Below are 20,356 nucleotides of genomic sequence, written 5' to 3'. Positions count from 1 at the left end.
ATTTGATGACTCGGGGGTTTTCCGTGTATACAAGGAGAGAAGTGCAATGGTTCAGCGAGACTCGTCAACACTTGCAAACTTTTTACAAATAATTTTTTACTGGAAAATAAACCACCAAACCCAAAAACACTTCACATTTAAATCATGAGGAGATGTATCTGGTATGAATAAAATAAAATAAAAACAACATTAAATGACACAGAAACAGCTAGCAATTGATAGTCTATTCGTAGTTTCTGAAAGTACAGTACATGATAGTTTTATGGGTCCATCTGACTGGTGTTCAGTGTGTTAGTTTGGAGGCACAGTACTTCCTTCAGACTGGCTGGCCAGTTATTCATTATGTTTTGTTCTTTTTACATTCGTCAGCAGAGAGTTTTTTAAATTATTTTTTTTAAACAGTGCAATGAGAGACCGCAGAACCCGGCTGTGCAAGAGGACAACTGTAGACTGGGGGGTTGAGAGGGGTGGAGCCATCTCCCCTCCTCACAGAGAGCAGGCTGCGGGGGGGGGGGGGGGGTGATGTCACAAGATGGTGTCACGCCGTGGAAGCAAAACGAGACTGAAGATGGCGCCCCGGAGACAGCCGTCCCCCGTCCCTCTAGATGAACTCCAGCCCCTCGTACTTGACGTCCCCGATCTTGGTCTCGGGGAGGAGGACGCGCCCGTCCAGCGTGAAGGCCAGGATGTAGGTGGCGATCCTGCCCGCGTCCTCCTCGGACTTGAGGGCCAGGACGATCTGGTCGTCGGTGTCGGGGACGAACTTGAAGGAGGAGAAGCCGTGGGTGGGGTCCAGCGGGCCGACCCGGCTGGCGGTGATGTCGCGGAAGCTGGGCGAGCAGCTGAGCACCAGGTTGGTGCCGCGGCGCTCGTCCGCCGTCTCGTCGTAGCGCTCGGAGCTGGCGCGGCGCGGGAGGAAGAACCAGCGCTGCAGAGTGTCACTCCAGGCGGCCGACTCGTGGATCAGATAACCTGGAGAGAGAGGGGGAGAGAGAGAGGGAGAGAGGAGTAAATGAGAGGGAGAATGAGGGAATGACTGTATGTACTTTGAACCCATGCGAATTTGTACCTTATTGAACCTTTTGTGTTTTGTGGTTGTCCAATGACCATGATATGTACTTTTGTACAGTCGCTTTGGATGTAGTGAATGAAAAAAGGCAATGTGGAAAGAGAGTGAAGTGAAAGAGTAGGGGAGACTGGGCTGAGGAAGAGAGAGCGTGATGAAAAAAGAGCAGCAGAGAAAGGACAAAAAACATGAGGGAAAAGAAGGAGAGAGAAAAGAAGGGTGGGAACACACATGGAAGTGAGGGAAGGATCCAGAGCTGAGAAGGGGAGAGGGAGAGCGCGCAGGGGAAAGGGCGGGGGCGGACCCTCGGCCCGGGCCTCACCGGGGGGCTCGATCCCGGCCGCGTCTCGCAGGGAGGTGTACTGCGGCACCCAGTTCTCGTGCCTCACGTCGCCACGGAAACCCACCACCTTCACCCACTCCGGGTTGTCGTTGACGAACTCCCCCGTGGTGGTGGTCCACTCCTTCCCGAGCCCGCCCACGTACAGGTGCTCGTCCTTCACCGCCAGCCACTCCGCTTTGAACCCTGGGAGGGAGGGAAAGAGGTCATGCTCCTCCTCACTGGGGCATCATGGGAAATGCAGGCAGCCCGTTTTTCAACGTTCTTCCTTAAAACTCAGATGCAAAGCTGTCTCCATGCATAGTTAATCAATTAATGAACTGATAGATTACAAAAAGGAGAGAGGTAGAGTGAGGGGGAGAAGTTCTCAGAGGAGAGGAGGGAACCATACACAGGTGACCCCTGACGCCGCTGACCTTTGGAGACGGAGCCATCTCCGTCGGGCAGGATGACCCAGGGTACGGCCTTGCTGCCCTCTATGCGGTAGACCACGCCCGTGCGGTCGTCCACGCTGTACAGGTGCCCGTTGAAGGCCACCAGCTCCGACAGCTCCATGCCCCGCCCCTTTTCCGCCAGGTGGCTCTCCAGCACCGTCCTCTCCGGGTCCCACCCCACCGACACCTGGTCGCCGCTCTCCGACACCAGCAGGTGTCCTCGCCGCAGGTAGCTGAACCAGGTGTGGCCCTTGGGGTCGTGCGATGCCGTGTCCAGGTCGGCGATCACGCCGATGCGGTAGCGGACGCCCTGCGCCGTGCGCACGGGCGGCGACAGGGGGTACGTGTCGTTGTAGCGCGCCCCTCCCTCCGGCCCCGCCTCCCCCCAGCCCGCCCGCCCGCCGAGGCCGTTGCCGTTGGGCGGGCGGGGCCCGGCGTTGGCCGAAGTCCAGTGCAGGTAGAGCAGGAGGAAGACGGACAGGGCGGCGGCGGCGGCCACGATGGCGCGCCAGCGGAGGCGGACGCGCGAGTCCATGCCGCTGGTCATGGAGGAAAGCACCGGAAGGCCCCCCGCCGAGATGCGCAGTGATGTCATCCACTCATTCTGGCCCGACTGTGCAGAGCCTGGCGCTACCAACATGGGACGGGGAGCCGCGGAAACGCCTGCCAGAGAGAACGCAAACAGGGCACTGAGACGCTGCCCGCTGACCTCTACTGGCCGGACTGGGTATTACAGCCCGCCGCAGCTGGGTCAGAGGGCAGAGAGGTGAGGGTGAAAAAGAGGAGGGAAGAGGGAGAGTGAGTGTGAAAGAGGAAGAATGAGAAGGGAGAAAATGAAACTGAAAGAGGGGTGGGAAAGGGGAGAAATAAACTAAGCAAGGAAAAAGAAGTCACATGGCTACAGAAGTCAATTTATGAAGCAAAAAGAGTTTGCCAAACTCCACAGCCTGTAATATCACCAACTCACATGACTACTACTCTACAGCACACGCCATCTATAAAGATAAATAAAAATAAATAAGAGAGAAATACAGGGAGAGAACAAGAAGGGTAGACAGAGACCGATTATATTAGATACATACAGTAATGTGTTAATAGCCAATACTGGATCACTCCCCTCCTACCACTGTGAAGCTTGCCTGCACCACAGTGTTTCCCAACACGCACATACAGTACACACACACACACACACGTTCATCCATAGGGTGTCATTCATATTATTCTACTCTATGGTAGGGCTGGGCGATATATCGCAGTGATCATTATCACGTGCGATAACGATCATCGCCACTGTGTGGCGTACCGCCTTTCTTTTTGTCTTTTTCTCTTTAATTATACCTGATGCGATTCACACTTTTGGAGGCCGCGTGAAACACTCCCCGGAAAGAAAAAAAAACGTCACCTATTGCTTGACCGTAAGACAGCCAGCAAGGCCTTGCAGCTTCCGCGCGATCGGCAAAAACACACATGATCACACGGAAGCAGTGCGGCCTTGCTGCTGATTGGCTGTCTTAGTTGTCAACACCCAGTAGGTAACAGCGGTTACGTTTTTCTCCAGAAGCATTTTACACAGCCTCTTTAGCTGTTTAGTAACGCTTCAGGTGTAATTAAAAAGAAGACGACAAATGAAAGGTGATACGCCATACAGTGGCAAAGACTAATTTAATTCAGGGCAACCTTAGACCCCTGTACCAACAAACCATTCATATTCCTACTTGAACTGCGAATGAACGCAAATCAAGTCTCTCTGCAAGCAGTCAATATTTATGCAGGGGTGGGATATGTGCGCATGTGTGAGGCAGTGGAGGCACTTGGCACTCAGACCAGCAGATTAAACACGGATAAATATTTACTGAAGCGCGCTGACTGTCCTGTACAATTAAAAAGACAATATCTCGGTGGCACACTTAGCTTCAAATAATGACCCAAAACCTTGTCTGTAACTAAAATTACAATAACTCATAATCAAGCAGTGTGATTTTAAGTTACAAGTTACCAATGAAACGACTGATATATAGTTCAAATGAGCAGTCATATCAGCACAGTCATTTAGAATCAACGTTTCACACAGGAAGCCGATCCACAAGTCTACATGAAAATGAGTAAGTAGCCTACTGTTTAAAATTAGCCCACCATTTTGAAACCACTTATCCTCAAGCTGTAGGGGACTTAAGAGAGGACATACAGCCCCTTTAAATACTCAACTCTAGACTTCCCGAAACACTCTCATGCATTCCAAACCCCCTGCCGACAGACCGCGAGGCCAGCGGGGTCTACCAGATCTGGACCTACCAGAACACAGCGATCCTTGGGACGTGGTCCGCCTTTGGAATGGTTGAGAGTTATGATGAAAAATCCAAACAATACAGTTGTGTAGAAAATGGACAGGTACAGAGCAGAGTGCTCCAGTTAAGACAGGAATCTACGTGTTAAACCAGGCTGCTGTATATTAAGCCAGATATGCGTACGCCAAGTCAGAGTTGCAAGTGTTAAGTCAGAAATAGTTAAGTCTTGAGTGAGTGAGCTGTAAGTGTAAACCCAGAGTGGAGTAAGTGTTTAAGGCAGAAAGAAGAAAGTGTTAAGTGACAGAGTCAGAGGAAAGTCTGTGTTAAGGCAGAGAGGTGCAGGAGTAAATGTAAGTGGTGTAGGTGTCCGTCAGTGTGGAACAGGTGTGCAGTGCTGACGTGGACCGTGGGACTGGGTGCATGAACAGGTAGAGCAGGAAGTGGCAGTGTGACAACCGCACCTGACGAATTCCATTCCACGCCTTCTTCGGCAGGTTGCCAGAGCAACCGTGCAAGAGTGAGGTGGGAGCGCCAGACCTCGGCCAGAGCCGGGTCCACGACCGCCTCAGGTTGGTAGTCAATAAAGGAGCTGCAGGCTCTAAGCCCCTACAGCTGAAGGGGCACAGTCATTGCACTTTTTTAGCAAGTTTGCCAATGTTGGATTACTCTGAGTAGCAGGAGGGCTGCTATGAAGGTTAAGCCGTGAAGACCAACCTGGATAAGCACATGTCCCAAGTAAATCATAATAATCCACAATAAAAACAAACAGTGGTAATACTAAAGCAAGCTGCATGCATTCTTGAAAGGAAAGTGTGCAGCCAACCCTGAGCAGAGTCATTGCCCTGGCAAACCTTCAGCACACGGTCTGAGGCCCTCTTTGATGCCACAGTGTTTCTCAGACGCCCTTTCCACCGACTGAAGGCTGAAGTAGGCCTTATTTGTTTTGCCATGGTAACGCACACACGCATATGCACACACACACACACACGCACACATGCAGTGAAACAGAATCTCAGCGTGACCCTGAGGTGCAATCTAGTAAGGACACATCCTTCTGGCCTGTACGACTGGTCCTGAGCCTTCTCCTCCCACCCTTCCCCACGCCAGTCAATGGCTCTTTTCAGTGAGTCCCACTGCCCTTTATGAGGTCATAAAAGACAGGGGCTGGGAGGGGGGGGTGGTCTAACTCACAAAGTACCCGTCAATTGGTAAATGGTGAATGGGCTGAATTTATATGGGCTGAATTTATATAGCGCTTTTATCCAAAGCACTTTACAATTGACGCGTCTCATTCACCCATTCACACACACACACAATTTGGGGTTAGGTGTCTTGCTCAGGGACACTTCGACACGCCCAGGGCGGGGATTGAACCGACAACCCTCCGACTGCCAGACAACCACTCTTACCTCCTGAGCTATGTCGCCCCCCCACCCCATCAATTGGCAGCCTCAGGTGACTTGCATCAACTGTTTTTTCGAACTTACTGCCAAACACTGTTGATTTACAGCTCATGTACAGTTGGAGTGGGGAACACTATTTGAGGACCAACGTATTTGAAAAAACAGAAGCAAGCAAAATTGTAAAAGACTGGGTAACACAAGTATTCATAAAACTGACCTGAGAATTTTCAGAACAGTTAAGATCCTTCAATAGATCTACTGATGTCGGCATGGCAACATTACCCCCATACTCACAGGACACCACAGATGCTTCTCAGATTACAGTGATCATGCTGTAATCTATTTTACTGTACATCAAATGCGCAGATCTTTATGGTAGCGCTTTACAGCTCTCATGACTTCATTATAATCCGACTGCTACTTTGCTCTTTGTTACTGTTCAGTGAGGCACGCATCTGAGTGAAGATGAGGTAACTGAAACTTAGCGATACATTACCACCCGTTTACCATACTGGTTACTCTTTAACTGGAGCTGAAAATGTAAATGTAGCCATGCTAACTTACAATTTTAATAAAGCAAGGCAAAAATATATGTACAGACAAGACACTGTGAAGTGTTTCTTTGTGCTTGTACCTGCATAAAATGCCCCAGGTGCTCATAAACCTACAACACAGAGACCCAGAGCCGCCCACCCAGTACCAATTACCAGTCCCCTCTCAGCATGCCTGAGGTGAAGCAGGATTCTCAAGGGGGAAGAAAGAAAGGAGGATCGGCTAGCCAGTGCTCTCCCTCTCACCTCTCTCCCACTTTCAGACTTGGGACAGGCGGTTCCACCGCTGAAACCAGCAGTGAGCCGTTATTTAGCCTACCCTTTCTTCTCTTCCTCGCGGCCAGCTGGACGGCCGGCATCTTCCCACCTCCCAACCGCACGCGACCGCCACTCAAAGCATCAAAGACTGATAGGAACTTTTCCTTTCAGGCGGCAGCAAAGAAATGGAATTCTAGGTATGACTAAGGTTGAATAATACCCGGCAGTAAACTCTCTGCACAGGGAGGATTACTACTGATTAACCGCAAGTCCAAAGGGGCGTTTAAAACCAGCAAACAACACCACGGCCTATGGCATTCAGTGCAACCACTGGAGAACATTGCTCCGGTCAGAATATAAAAAATAGTACACACACACACACACACACACACACATCTATCAAAACACACTGAAATTGTGAAATCCCCAGTGCAGACACTATATCTTTGCTTAAACGTATGCAGTGCTCAGCGCGTTTACTGCAATAGGAAAAAAAGTGTTTAACAACTGGGTCTGAAGAAAGGCACATTGTGGGGCAATATTTAGGGGGTGCGTCAGTCAGGCTTTCCATGTACAGTCTGTCCCAAGTGACGACTATCTGGATCTCCTCCAGTTTGGAAGGAGGGCTATTTAACCCTTGCCCGGTGAGAAAGGACCATTGTACTGCCATACACATGTATGTCTGTATGCACTGTGTAGACCTACTGTTCACTACGTTGTAAAATCACTTCCTTTGCTCATTCGTTATTGACTTTTATTTTATTCAGTATTTCGTGTAGTGTCTAGTGTAACTCATTTTTATTCCCTGGTCAAGGCCCCCAGCCAGTTACAAATAAGATTCAACCATGTGATTGCTCACAAGGTAACATTAAATAGAGCCAGCGGAATACATATATAGTAGCTAACTTACTACTTTTTTCTAGTAACCTTAGTCTTTTTTCTCTAATTTTACAGCAGCAACTACATGACCCGTGTACAGCTAAAGTGACCAAAAGCTAGTTAGATATATTACTAGATAATGAGTACAGCAAAATTTCAGCTGTCGACATCGTATCTTTGGCTCGTCGGGACTACACCGTTCACGTTAGTCCCCACTATTGATTAGTTCGTTCCCGTGATCGCACGCACCATCAGCATAACTGGATCTGCGACTGCTGTAGCTAACGTTATGTTTATACAGAACTGTGCTGCAGTTAGCTAAGAAGTATCCAAGTGGAGAGCACTAGTTAGACAGCAAGCAAACTTCATAACTCAGAACTACCGTAATGTCTGTGCTGCCAATGCACGAACGGTTGTCGCACGCTGCTGGCGTCTACCATTGCTTCTTTGGCTACCAACATTAATGTTCGGAAAGTATAATACTGACTGACCTCAAGTGCAGCGCAAACAAAGTAACACACTAAATACCGCACTATTTAGCTAACGTTGCTGAGCAACCTGGCTAGTTCTATAGCTAGGACAAGCCCTCTCGGCTCACATAGGCTAACTTCGTATGCGGCTTAGACGGCTAGCTAAATGATAGCTACTGATCGGTCCGACATGGACACAGGTAGTCTAGGTAGCTAACGGTATCTAGCAAGTAGGCTATTTAAGTTATTTTGCTTCTTGTGGGAAAAGACATTTGCTTAATTCGCATTTGCTAATTAGCTAGCTAGCCAATTGGCTGACATTCAGCTGTAAAGTTAGCTGGGCAAGCTAATTTAGATGATACGCTGCTGGCTTTGCTCGGCTTTATCACGGGCAGAGAACCAGGCGATGCCCTTCGCTGGTTTATTCTAGAGATACTTACTGAGGCGTGCGAGTCCTCGCCGGTCACAGTGTGATTTTAAGACCAAACTAACATTTGTTCTCTACCCTGGGTCCTCTGTCTGCATCGCGACAGGGAAGCAGCTATACGTTACTGTCCATCCCCGTCCTTCTGGCGCATGTACGCCACGACGTCATCGCGTCATGTTTCAGTTTTTGCCTGGTTGAACCATAGAGCGTGTAAAGGAACTAGTGAGGACCTAGAGAGGGGTCAGGCGGTGAGGCTGAGGAAGTAACGGGAAACAGCCTCTACTGTGCATGTTGAGGAATCCAAAGGGTATTTCTGCATTTATTTGTTTCAGTATTTATTTCGATTCATTCATTTCTGTACATTCTTATTTCTGATGCATCATGTCACAAAGGTTGTGAATAGGATATCTTCGTTATGATACTCTAAAACAGGGGTGTCAAACAGAGTCCCAAGGGGGGCACAGTGTCTGCAGATTTTTGTGGTATTCTCAGCACAAGTATTTTATTAATTGATTGCTTTTAACACATTTTCATATGTCACAGTAATATTAGATCATGATACCGAATATTATGATATTGTGCGGATATGCAAAGTCCAGGTGTTCGAATGTAACAGTCTTGCCATGTGTCTCTTCCACCAATGAACTCAGTCAACTGAATTAATTAATCATTTATTCCTCCTGGCTGAAGAATAGTGCTAATTAGCAAATTCAGGTGATTGGAACAAAACACTGAGGAGGACTTTAACTACCTGGACCTGAATTTTCCATTTCTATTGCCTCTCTCTTATTCAATCAGCAAGTAAAGCCAATAACCTCCTGTTTATAAGCAATAAAGATGCACAGAATGGCCTGCATCTTGATCATCATTATCTGCCTAATATTTTTGTGGGGAAAAAAACTGAAAATGTGCGGTCACATGAGGGTGAGGCCACTTCAGTTTTCCTTTATCATCTTGAGCAGGAGCTGAGAAACAAACACAGATATATAGAAAATGAAAAACACAACAGAAAGTATCCTTGCACTTCCTGTGCTGAAGCCATGCTTGCTGACGATCCATATCGGAACAAAGGACCATTTACAACAAGGCCAACTTTAAAGTTACATTTTTTTTTTAAATATTTTCAGTAGCTATTGACTACTTAACCTCATTATTCTCTGTATCTGTTGTACATGAAAGACTTTCCTAAAAATGGAATTTCTGGAATTCAATTCAAAATAGCTACAAAGCCAGAGTTAAAAAAGGTGTGTTAACTTGCTCTTAACACAGGGAGGTGTGAGAATGATATTTAAATTGGTGGCCTCAAAACTAAACTTGTGAGCATTGTCAAGAAAATCATCACACCAACCTGTGTAAGGTGATAGTCCTCATCCACAAGCTGCTCAATGATATCGAAGTGATCCTTATTGGGAACATCCTCAAAGGTCACCTTTAGTCCAGAGGACTTCAAAGCCTGCAGGGAGAGAGGGACAGACTCTGGAATGCTGCAATGGAACTGTGGCTGATGCGCAAAAGGATGCAATCCAAACATCCTAACTGACTGTTACAGCTAAGGCGAACTTTTAACCACAGAAATGTACTCACTAATGCATGGTGACTGGAAGTCTCAGGTGGCTGTAAATCTGGGTGCCAACACCAAGTGAATGCTTCCAAGAACTGTAATTTTATCTGGTGCCTAAATACTGCTGGAGGCATGTTTATGAGGTCATGATGTTAAGAGCAAATGGTGTCGGAACACAAGTGATTTTTTGTGGCCTTAATGTCCAAAGCTGCTGTTCATGGTCACAGAAGGCTCCTCGATTTTCCAAGCTGCAAATTTCATTACAGATACGGCACAGTTATTAATACTGCACAATTATGACCCTTCCACATACTGCATACTTCTGACCTTGAAAAAGTTATCGGACTGCTTCCAGAACTCTGGAGAGTCATGCTGCCCCACAGCAACCACAATGTGACAAGCAGAGGATGACCGCTTCAACTCGGGGACTAGCCTGCTGGGGCTATTCCTCAGAGCCACTTCCCTATGGACACACACGCAGCAAGGGAAGCAAGGCAGCATCATCACCAAATGCTGATAACCGTCACAATTAATACGTGTCATCATTGCAAAAACAACTGTATTCTCTATATCACCAACAACCTTAAAATGATAGGACTGTGAGTAATGGCCCAATGATGGACTGGCATCTTCTATGTGTCTTGGAAGGGGAAGGGGAAGGGGGGAGGGGGATTAAACTTGGATTTCAGCCATTTTCTGCCACAGGTGGGAGCATCACTTCTTATAGGGTTTCTTAATTAGGACAGACACTGACACTTACTTCATTGTAAATAAATATGACTTTAGGCCTACGTGAACTGTGCCATCATTAGCTCTCGATTTTAGTGTGCACCTGCCTAACTGTGCTGAGTGCACAGGTGTTAATGCACACACTACAACGGCATTAGTGATGGCAGAAATACAAGTGAACGACACCGCTCCTTTTTCCTTACATCGCTTGGCTTGTGAACCGAGAGTCAGAGGTACGTACTCGGTCATCTTCAGGGGTTCGTTGACGTAGGTGGAGAGGATGGGAAGAAGATCGTAAATGCCACTGACGAGGAAAGCACCTGTGGAAAGGGGATGGGGGAGCCCCTTAATTATTATTATCTCCGCTAGGCGAGAGCCTGGTGGAGATTATGCGTTTGGTCGTGTGTGCGTGTGTGTGCGTTTGTGTATCTGTCCGCAGCTAATCTCACATACTACTGGGCCGATCAGCCTGCATGCTGACAGCAGGCCAAGGACCTGAATTCTCGAATATTTTACAAATCATTCAACGACAAGTATTTTATTTGAATTAATTGAATGAATTTCCATCATTGTCCATTGAAATACATTGAGTGCGAACTCCTCACTCCTCCTAACCGGCCTGTAGGGGCCGCAAGTGATCAACAACTGCTTCCGTTTGAAAGAATGAAAGACCAGCGATGTAAAATGTCAATTTCAACGTTAAAATGCCAACAAAATAATCCGCCAACTAACGGAGTACGTTAATGTTTGAATCTGCGGCAATTATTTTGTTGGCATTTTCACGTTGAAATTGATATTTTACATCGCTGGTCTTTTGGAATTGTTCCTGTCCAGATTTGAAACGAAAGTGCCAGACTATAACGTCAACGATAGCTCTGTCTAACATATCGTGGCTGATATGAATGAAATTACCTAACATGTCACCACCTTTAGCGTTACTTATCGCCGTTTTTGGGATTTTCAGTGGCGCATGGTAAAAACTTGTCATATTGTATTTGTCTGGTTGCATTGATTGTGTAGCCTCTATTGTTGTATCAACAAAGATAACACGTCTGGCCGAGATCTGCACTCTACTGAGTGCACTCTTCTAGTTCACTATTGCAGCTATAGGATCTAATCTAACTTATTTAAGTTAAGTTAATGTACTTATTTATAGAATTTAATCTAACTTATGACATGATCCACTCAGCTCAACAGTGAGTGATACTGCAAACGTGTGTGTGTGTTTTGCCGACGTGACTGTGTGCTTGTTGGGGGCTTACTGTATTAGTGTGAACTTCTTAGTGTGCCACAGAATATTTACATGTAATGCCTACATGTGCCTGCGTGTGTCCTATTACATGTGTGAACATGACTTTGATTGTGAATGTCCACGTGAAGGCCGATATGTATGACGTGTTTTGCGTGAACAGGTGTGTGAAGGAAGAACTACTTTGGCACCTTTGATCTGAGGTGTAATGCCGTGCTGGGACCAATCGGTACAGAGGACCATAGCAGCCAGGTGAGCTCCTGCAGAGTGCCCACACAGGTATACTCCACTGTGAACAGGTAAGAAAATACTATCAATTACCGGAAACTGATCACTGCGGCTTTCAACTGGGATTCAGTTCCAGTCAGGCCTGCAGAGTATCTAACAGCCTTTTGAATGGCAGCCAAAGGGCCTTCCCTTACCTGATGTGGGAATACTGCTGAACAATGGACACAATGCTACGCCGCACCTGAGATACCATCAAATCCATATTACCTGGTGAGAGACGGAGAGAAATCTCAATGAAAGCAAGACAGAGAGACGTGAATGGAAAAAAGGGTCAAGAAAGAAGAAGATGTGGTGGGGGAGGGGTCTGTGTGCAAGGGAAGGAGGAGAAAATGGAATAATACCATGGAAGAGAAGGAGGAATTGAAAAATGTGTGTGAGAGAGAGAGAGAGAGTGAGAGAGGGTGAGAGATAGAGAGTCAGCATGTGAGAGAGAGTGAGAGAGAGAGAGAGAGAGAGAGAGAGATGTCCTCAAGTCACAAATTTGCATTTGACAGAACACCTGCTACATCAATACGCCTACCTTTAGGGGCGATGTCATAATCTACAGCAGCCACGGCCACGCCCTTCTGTACCAGAGGCACTGCAATGAAACCTGACTCCTCTTTGCTGCAAAAATCATATCAGTACCCACATTAAATCATCAGCTTTGTTCTATAAAACAGTGACATACTTGGACTGTATCTGAATACCCAAACAAGTCTGTCAATCTAACATGACTGCAAGTTCAGAGACCATTAACCGCCCCCCCACCCCCACCCCCCCTTAAAGCCCAGAGCAATGTACTCGGCCGTCCCACCCTGACGGCAGCCCTGGAGGTTTAGTATCTCACGCCATCTTTAAAAGGACCAAAGATAGAGAGCATACCTGAAAAACTGCCAGTAACCTCCATGAATATAAACAACTAAGGGAATACCTGAAATAGAGAGGATGCAAATGCTGTGAAATGGATCTTCTACTCAGTCAACATAATCAGCATCACCTGGGCTGACTACCAGCTAGGCCTGAAGCACAAAAAAAAAAAAAATGTAATTCAGGTTTGCCCTGGAACACAACATTCACTGTAAGTGGTTGGAAACATTCTGCAGGACTTTGAGATATGTTTGTTCCTATTGGGTGGGCAATAGTAACCAATTGGCCTATTAGCAGCTATAACAGAGCTCTGCCACTGGAAGTTCAATACTGCACCATTCCAGTTTATGCTGCACTGTAACCCTCCTTTCTCTGGTGAGGAGCCACAACCTTGAGAGGGGCCAGTGGTGGGCAGGTAGATGTCCATCTTCTCCCCATCTCCCTTTCCATATGGCACATCCAGCATGGTTTTAGCCACATTACAAGCCCTCTGTGTACCTACACACACACACATACATAGAAGTACACTAGCTTTTCTTTTGCCCAATTTACTTTCATGACCACTCTTTAAATGCAATATAAACACAGAGAAACCTTTACCAAAACGCCTATAACAATCACTCAATTTATCACTAAGACGAGTCATACTTATAGTGTATAAAGTGGCCCAAATCTATCAGTAAGCCAAAAACAAATTAGCATAGTGGCACTACAATGCAGTGAAAATGACTGACCTTCTTTGACAAATGCCACATGGGCCTTTATCACATCATCAGCTGTCATCCTGTGCGACCACTGACTAGGGGAATACTGCCTCTCCAGTTCCTGTGATGAAGGAAACATTTTCATCAGTCCTGGGTCAAATATGTATTTGTTTTTTATTCAAATACTTTTCTTTGCTCTGTTGATCATGTCCGGTGCAACTGAGCCTGCCAATAGGACCAAAAGAGTATGTTATAGGTTCCAATACACCGGACAAGCTATGTATTTAACCCAGGTCTGATTTTCATGTACATATAAACCCAGTGTAGTATGCAGTTTGCTTAACGTGGCCTCTGTTGGCAGACCAAAGCAACGGATTTCACTCAGGACAGTGTGGTGATATCCAGTGAAAAGACACAACCATACATATAAACATATATGTATGGTTGTTGGCTATTTGTTTATTAATCAAAACAGTTACACAGTACACTTCAACCTGATAAATCACATTGTGCAGAACCATTGGTTGAATTGTATTAAATTAAGGAGCAATTCTTTTGAATTCTTATCTTTTAATCTTTTTAATCTGTCTTTTCATTTACAAATACTCATTGGCAATTCTATCAAAAGACAAGAAGCACAACATATCAAACTACACATTTTAGTCTCAGAAACATAATGGGAAACACTTGATTAAAATGGTAAGTAATCATTATCAGTATCATCATAGCTAATTTAAGAAAGATACTGAAAATACTGAGATAATAGTTACAGCATAGACAGAAGAGTAAAAACCTCAAACCTTACATCTTGGTCCATTTCCTTCTACTGTGCCATATATGCTCTGAGCGGCAGAAAGCTGAACCTTAGGCAGGAACTCCAACAAGACCTTTGGTCAGGAATACAGGTTTTCACAATAAGCAGGGAACACATTCCAACATCACAACGTTGCAGCCAATCAACTTTGAATTCGATGTAGAAATCCAAGATGAGTTAACAACCCAAGAAAACCTCATCGGTCAGTTTCTGTGGGCCTATATTTCACTATCTTTAGCAAGTTGTGAAAATACAATGGTTGTTTTGTTCCGGGAGACTTGGAGGAAAATGTACATTATTTATTACATATTACATATTGTCACAATCTGCTTTTCATATGAAACGTAACCATCGTTAATCGAGTTTCAAAATACCAAATACCATACAAAGTGTGATATTCCCTTAACTACTGTGACATGCGCAGCACAAGCTTAGATTGGCTAGTCCATTGGGCTGGCTGAAGCCGAAGGCGTGTTTTCCTGTTAGTTAAATAGCCAAGTTGAATGAATCCAGTTGCCACAGTTAGTCGTATATTATCTATAGTTTAAGCTCACAGTAAGCAAACGGACTAATTAATGAACAGAAAACACGTTGATTGTTTAGAAAATAATATTTATAAACATTAAATTTGACCATTTTGGAAAGCGTGGCCCGAACTATGGACTGCTTGACCGTGCCGCAGATTTGGCCAAATTCTCCTAGGAAAAAGAGAGGACAGATTCAGGTAGTTAATCCGCTAATATTTTCATCACCATGATAGCAGTTTCGAGATTGCTGTCTAACTTTACACTTCGTGTTCACTGTAGGTTATTTTCGGGCCAATGTTTTCTGGGAAAAGGTAAGACCTCTCGGTGTTTTCCCCCCAGCAAGATAGCTAGTTCAAACACCGCGCCAAAATCTTTGTTGCGATTTTTAGACAAATAATATTTGCCAGCTAGCCATCCACACTATCGAAATATTAACAATTGTCATTGTTTATTTCTAATTGATATTTCGGTGTTACTTTATTTACATTTGTAGCAACATCATACTTTTGTTAGCTTAAGGCTATAAGCTATTGGAACATGCCACTGTACGCACGACAATTATATTACCCCATATGATGCATTTGATTAATGTTCTCTTTAATGTACAGTACCGAGTTAATGCGCAGAGTTCGCCGCTTCCAGATTGCACAGTACAGCTGTTTGGTGATAAAATACGCCAAAGACAATCGCTGTTCGGACAAAGGTGTCGCACGCCAGGACAAGTAAGAATTCGTGTTGAGGGCTTATTCCATTGCTTATTTCATGTGACGTTCATGAGCGTTGACATTGTATTACGTAGTTTTGTCATAAGTGCGGAAACCAGTTTCATTTCTATATTCCGCTTACTTGCCACCCTCTCTGAAGGTACACTATGGAAGTTATGTCAGCCAGTCGTCTCCATGACTTGCATTCACTAGCGCTGCAGGCGTGTGTCATTGGCGTCGACGAGGGCCAGTTTGTAAGTGTTGCCTGAATTCTCGTGATCAAATGAATATTAAATTTATGATTTATTGGGTGGTGAGTTCCACAATGTAGAAATTCTGTGTGAGATCCTCGTTATTTGAAAAGCACATCTCTCGCTTGGTCCATCGCAGTTCCCAGACACTGTGGAGTTCTGTGAGGAAATGGCAAACATGGGCAAAACTATCATCGTGGCTGCATTGGATGGTACATATCAGAGAAAGGTACTGTTTTTAGCTGAGAGTGTGTGCATGTGCTTGTATTAATATTTAGTATTCAGAACTATAGTCAAACTATCGGGGAAATATATTTTAGACAGCTTGTATTTCCACAAGTAAACACCAACAATACCAGCATAAATTAGTGTGGCAGTGTATTATTCAAAGAACGTAAGCTGTAAATCGCTCTGGATAAGAGCATCTTCTTAAATGCCTAAAATGTAAAGGTAGCCTACATTTCACTTAAAATATCCCCAGTCTAACTGCTCCACATGTAATGTACAATTAGAGATTTTGGAAATACATTTGTAAAAGAGTGTTCAGTGTTTGCTCTGTGCTAATCTAAGTCTTTTTATTTTATTTAAAAAAAAAAAAAAAAAAACTAATTTTGGATATTGTGACTCTCATAGTGCTCTGCTGTGTCTCTCCTCTGTTCCCTGCAGCCATATGGGAACATCCTCAATCTAGTGCCCCTGGCGGAGAGCGTGGTGAAACTGAGCGCCGTCTGCTCGCAGTGTTTCGGGGAGGCCGCCTACACCAAGCGGCTGGGGAAGGAGCGAGAGGTGAGAGCGCGCGGGCAGGCTAGCGCCTGTTTTTCGGGTGATGTGCTGCCCTGTTTGCCAGTGCCTGTCTGAACACCACAGAGCTGGTTTTACCGAGCCTGGCATGGTCCCTGCCCGCAACTCGTGATTTTGTTGAGAAAAAAAATGTCATTCGCGCGGGGCCATCCGCTGCGTGAAGCACGACCCTTGTGTGCAGTGAGTCCACACGGTTCGCACTGTAGTCGCGGGAGTGTCCTGAGCCAACTGAACGCGTGCGGCAGGTCATTTGGCCACAGGTCCTCCATGGGAGGGAGCATTGGAAAAGCAATGAGTGAAATCACTGTCTGCTAATATATTGCGACCCCTAAGTTGGAGAACATGGAGGCGGGGGTGAAACACAATTTCAGAAAAATGATTAAGATCAGACAATGGGAGTTGGCTAAGTAAATCCCCAGCCAGACAAGTATAATTTAGTCATTCCTATTTGGAAGAGGAAAAAGAAATATAATAATGTGCACAAAAACCATTTATTTACAGTGAGCTCCATAATGTTTGGGGAAAAAGCAATTTTTTCATGATTCGGTTCTGTTTTTGTTCCACTCTCATTAAGTTAAATTGGGAACTTGCCATTCGCTGAAGCTACAGCTACTCCTGTTCAACCAGCCTCACCATTGGGCTGTTGTCTGTAGTAGCCATTAGGCAACAACAGCATTAATCCGCTTTAGCAGGGCGTGCTTTGCTCTGTGAGCCTCTCCCGTTGGTGTGACCGAAGCAACAAAACAATTAGATAATGAGAAGGGTTGATTAGAACAATATAATGTATATGCTATTTTATTTTATTAAAAATAGCGCATTAATTAGACAATTTCTTACTGATTTTTGTGGCTTTATCGGTTCAGATGTTATATAGTGGGGTCAAATAGGTTGTAAAATAGCTGGCTGAAATCGTGGTTTTACATTTCAGTTTTACACTCTTTATCTTCATAGAAGGGAACTGAGAGCAAGGGGCCAGCTTTCAGTTCTCAACCCCAGCACCAGGTGTAATGTCGCCCCCTGCTCATGTCTATGATTTTCGCTCAAGAAGCCAGTTTCCCCATTGGGGTCCATTCATTTTTGACAGCAAAAATAAAATACTTCACTCAAAAATGGATGTTGACACCATGCATTATATTAGGAAGAAAAATCACTTTTTCTGAGGTAAATTATTTTTTCCTACCACACAAAGATATTCATTTTTTATTTATTATTTATTTTAGCCTCTGCACAATCCTACTCCTACATGAGATTTAGGCATGTGACCAAGAAAACAATTGAGCATGTCTGTTGAGTGAAAAAATTGTACTTCCTGGTTCTGATGTGCTCCCCATAGGTTTCGATTGGTGTCGCTGTCTCTACATATTATATACTGTAAGACTGAGGCAAAGGATTCATGTCCCTGAAAGGAACTGGAATGCTGACTACTAGTTTCACCGCTCAGTCACACCGTGGCTCACTAGGCCAATCACAGCAGCGTATGTCAACTGTTACTAGGGGAAACCAGGACTGGAGTACTTGAATCAGTGATCGGGGTGCATTACATTTATTTTTGCATGCAAAAAAATATGTTACTCATCGATTTTACAACGTTATCAATAAATAATAAATAGTCCCAGCCATAATTTTTATACCCTTTGGTTTCACCATGTAGACATTACTGCACTTTTTATACATAACTACATGTGAATTGTTTGAATACAAATCTATAGTTCTGAAGTACAGGGCTAAATCAAGGAGGAAAAAAAAATCTTTGTCCAAAACATTATGGAGCTCACTGTATGTATCAAGATCAAATAAACCACTGGAATGAATAAATAAGGACGGAAAATGGCACAGGATCCATCAACAGTTTGGCCTCCAGAGTTAACCTGTGGAGAGTTGTAACTTTACCTGAAGAAGCTCTTGTTCCTTTCTGCTGTGGTGGAAGGTGGGAAGGTGCATGGCCCTTACTCCATGTGACTCCTTCCCTTCCCTCGCCTTCCCTGTGTCCAGGTGGAGGTGATCGGGGGTGCGGACATGTACCACGCCGTGTGCCGCGCCTGTTACAGTGCCCTGACATCAGGGAAGGAGAACAGCACCCCCGAGAGGGAGGAGGCTCCCCCGCACGCCCTTCTGGGGAGCCGGCTTCCATCAGGCGTGTCCCGCGTACTGTTTGCCACACTGCAAACATAACCTGTGACCCCTGGGCCTTTTTAACTGTTTTTACTTTGACATTTTTAAACTTGAAACGGCTTAAATGGGTAGTAGTTCAATTTCTGGTTTTAAAAAAAAAAAAAGGAAATTACTTCAGCTTTAGTGTATGTTATTTTATTGTCCCATACAGTTAAGTGATATTGTAGATAATCACAAATGTTTATGAAGACCACCTGGCACATTACAGTGGCTGGTATAGGGGCATTTGGGGATCTTTGACTAAGGCAAGAAAATACACATAATACAACTTCAAAGCAGCTTGAACAGCAGTGTTATGTTTTCAGAGGTTGCACATATGATTTTGTAGTATTTATTCACATTTGTAAACCTGAAAATATTTTATATTGTACCGGTACTCCTTTCCTTGAGGACAGCAGTTTCATGTTGCTTGGGCCATAAATAATGGTTCCAACCTAAAATATTAAATATAATTTTACACATGCAACCTCTGGAGATATAACATCACTATAAATATATAGCTGCTTTGGAGTCGCTTAAAGTGTATTTTCTTGCTTCAGAATATGAACTCCCAAAAGCCACTATACCAGCCATTGTGAAGTTGCCTGTTTGTCAAAAACTTCCATAATGTCAAAGATATCGTAGTCATATGCAAACACGCACTAAAACTGAAATAATTTTGCAAACAAACCCAGAAAGTGAACTATCCCATTAATGTATTACCAAGATTTGTCGATCAAGACAAAGCAAAAAGGAAACATTTCAGAAGAATGTTAAATGCGTGTGTCACTACATATGTGTTGATGTGTCTTATTTCTAGTAGGAGAGAACTGTCAGTGAATGTTAAGACAACCTTCCAGTTACAGTGTTTTTTGTTTGTTTAGTTTAAGTGCCTCCCACTGAAATAAATTGCTTGTGTCACTCGACTGTTGACATAATGCCACTGTTTACTGTGAGAGAAATGGGTGCTTTTGGAGTATCATGGCTATTACATACAAGCTATTACATACAATCATAGTACGATACTACACAGTTAATATACAAAATCTAACAACCTGCAGTTTGAGATATGAAACCAAGTGATGTTTATATGTATTTGTTGATATTTAGTGTATTGAAGTAATGTTTTTTTAAAGGAAATGATTTAATATCAGAAACTTAATGTATTTGTGTGTGTACACATCCTTTTTATAAAAATTAATTGAACTATTTTATGTGGCTGCCCATGCTTTACTTACTTCCAGTTTTGTGTGCCAGCAGTACATTTCCTTCCTCACTTTTGTGCTGTTGTCGTTTTTCAGCATTTCTGTTTTTGCTTCTGTTCCAGTGTTGCATTGTCTCTGGACCACATTTTCCGTGGATCAGGAAACGGTTTTGCGGTTGCTTATGAGACTATGAAGACTATAAAGATGAGCAGTGTAAATTCATACTGATTTACTGTAAATGAATGCATGCAGATGTGCGCACGTCTGGCACATCGAACCCGATGTGTCCGCTCGTAAAACCTGGGAAGTTACTGTGGCACTGTTGGTGGAGCCACCAGGCTACTTGAAGTGTCTAAGATGATCAGTGGTGTGTTAAATGCGAAGACGCCCATTTCCTGTGAAACACGGTA

General features: G+C 44.6%; 3 protein-coding genes and 1 long non-coding RNA gene across 8 annotated transcripts; 2 read left to right on the top strand and 2 right to left on the bottom strand.

Annotated features, from left to right (window-relative positions):
• Window positions 1-76: 76 nt before the first annotated feature.
• Window positions 77-8,283, bottom strand: cant1a (calcium activated nucleotidase 1a). Of its 4 annotated transcripts, none has more exons than XM_035398401.1 (4): window positions 8,127-8,283; window positions 1,823-2,503; window positions 1,389-1,592; window positions 77-972 (listed from the first exon to the last, which is right to left on the bottom strand). In XM_035398401.1, exons 2-4 carry the CDS (start codon window positions 2,478-2,480, stop codon window positions 602-604), a joined length of 1,233 nt encoding a protein of 410 aa, XP_035254292.1. In that variant the 5' UTR covers window positions 2,481-2,503; window positions 8,127-8,283; the 3' UTR covers window positions 77-601. The 4 variants fall into 4 exon arrangements, with proteins under 4 accessions (XP_035254292.1, XP_035254291.1, XP_035254294.1 ...); XM_035398400.1 differs by lacking the exon at window positions 8,127-8,283 and adding an exon at window positions 6,399-8,098; XM_035398403.1 differs by lacking the exon at window positions 8,127-8,283 and adding an exon at window positions 6,326-8,097.
• LOC118216844 lies at window positions 8,245-12,549 on the top strand. Its single transcript, XR_004763079.1, has 2 exons — window positions 8,245-8,420; window positions 11,816-12,549. It is a non-coding gene; the product is annotated as an uncharacterized LOC118216844 (long non-coding RNA).
• LOC118216841 (kynurenine formamidase-like) lies at window positions 8,432-20,129 on the bottom strand. Of its 2 annotated transcripts, XM_035398404.1 has the most exons (13): window positions 19,980-20,129; window positions 18,481-18,629; window positions 14,299-14,380; window positions 13,524-13,614; window positions 13,180-13,287; window positions 12,805-12,853; window positions 12,461-12,546; window positions 12,075-12,147; window positions 11,844-11,941; window positions 10,645-10,723; window positions 10,002-10,137; window positions 9,462-9,566; window positions 8,432-9,078 (listed from the first exon to the last, which is right to left on the bottom strand). In XM_035398404.1, the coding sequence occupies exons 3-13, from the start codon at window positions 14,308-14,310 to the stop codon at window positions 9,049-9,051; spliced, it is 867 nt and encodes a 288-aa protein (XP_035254295.1). In that variant the 5' UTR covers window positions 14,311-14,380; window positions 18,481-18,629; window positions 19,980-20,129; the 3' UTR covers window positions 8,432-9,048. The 2 variants fall into 2 exon arrangements, with proteins under 2 accessions (XP_035254295.1, XP_035254296.1); XM_035398405.1 differs by lacking the exons at window positions 18,481-18,629; window positions 19,980-20,129 and adding an exon at window positions 15,446-15,579.
• LOC118216842 (thymidine kinase, cytosolic-like) lies at window positions 14,319-19,955 on the top strand. The gene is made up of 7 exons (XM_035398406.1): window positions 14,319-15,031; window positions 15,114-15,145; window positions 15,443-15,556; window positions 15,699-15,792; window positions 15,929-16,018; window positions 16,456-16,575; window positions 18,583-19,955. The coding sequence occupies exons 1-7, from the start codon at window positions 14,966-14,968 to the stop codon at window positions 18,760-18,762; spliced, it is 696 nt and encodes a 231-aa protein (XP_035254297.1). The 5' UTR covers window positions 14,319-14,965; the 3' UTR covers window positions 18,763-19,955.
• Window positions 20,130-20,356: the final 227 nt, after the last annotated feature.

The sequence above is a fragment of the Anguilla anguilla genome, chromosome 17 (assembly GCF_013347855.1).
Source record: "Anguilla anguilla isolate fAngAng1 chromosome 17, fAngAng1.pri, whole genome shotgun sequence".
NCBI lineage: Eukaryota > Metazoa > Chordata > Actinopteri > Anguilliformes > Anguillidae > Anguilla > Anguilla anguilla.
Note: the sequence above shows the minus strand (reverse complement) of the source record. Positions and strands in the feature narration are given on the sequence as shown.

Coding starts and splice junctions, on each gene's coding strand:
- cant1a (XM_035398400.1), bottom strand. CDS start 6,438: ATGCCGGCCGTCCAGCTGGCCGCGAGGAAGAGAAGAAAGG. Junction 2,504..6,398: donor CGCGAGGAAGAGAAGAAAGG/GTAGGCTAAATA, acceptor TCTCTCTGGCAG/GCGTTTCCGCGGCTCCCCGT. Junction 973..1,388: donor GGCCGGGATCGAGCCCCCCG/GTGAGGCCCGGG, acceptor CTCTCTCTCCAG/GTTATCTGATCCACGAGTCG.
- LOC118216841 (XM_035398404.1), bottom strand. Junction 12,148..12,460: donor TTATGACATCGCCCCTAAAG/GTAGGCGTATTG, acceptor GTCTCTCACCAG/GTAATATGGATTTGATGGTA. Junction 9,567..10,001: donor AGTCCGATAACTTTTTCAAG/GTCAGAAGTATG, acceptor CTCTCCCTGCAG/GCTTTGAAGTCCTCTGGACT.
- LOC118216842 (XM_035398406.1), top strand. CDS start 14,966: ATGGACTGCTTGACCGTGCCGCAGATTTGGCCAAATTCTCCTAGGAAA. Junction 15,032..15,113: donor AAAAGAGAGGACAGATTCAG/GTAGTTAATCCG, acceptor TGTTCACTGTAG/GTTATTTTCGGGCCAATGTT. Junction 16,576..18,582: donor GGCTGGGGAAGGAGCGAGAG/GTGAGAGCGCGC, acceptor CCCTGTGTCCAG/GTGGAGGTGATCGGGGGTGC.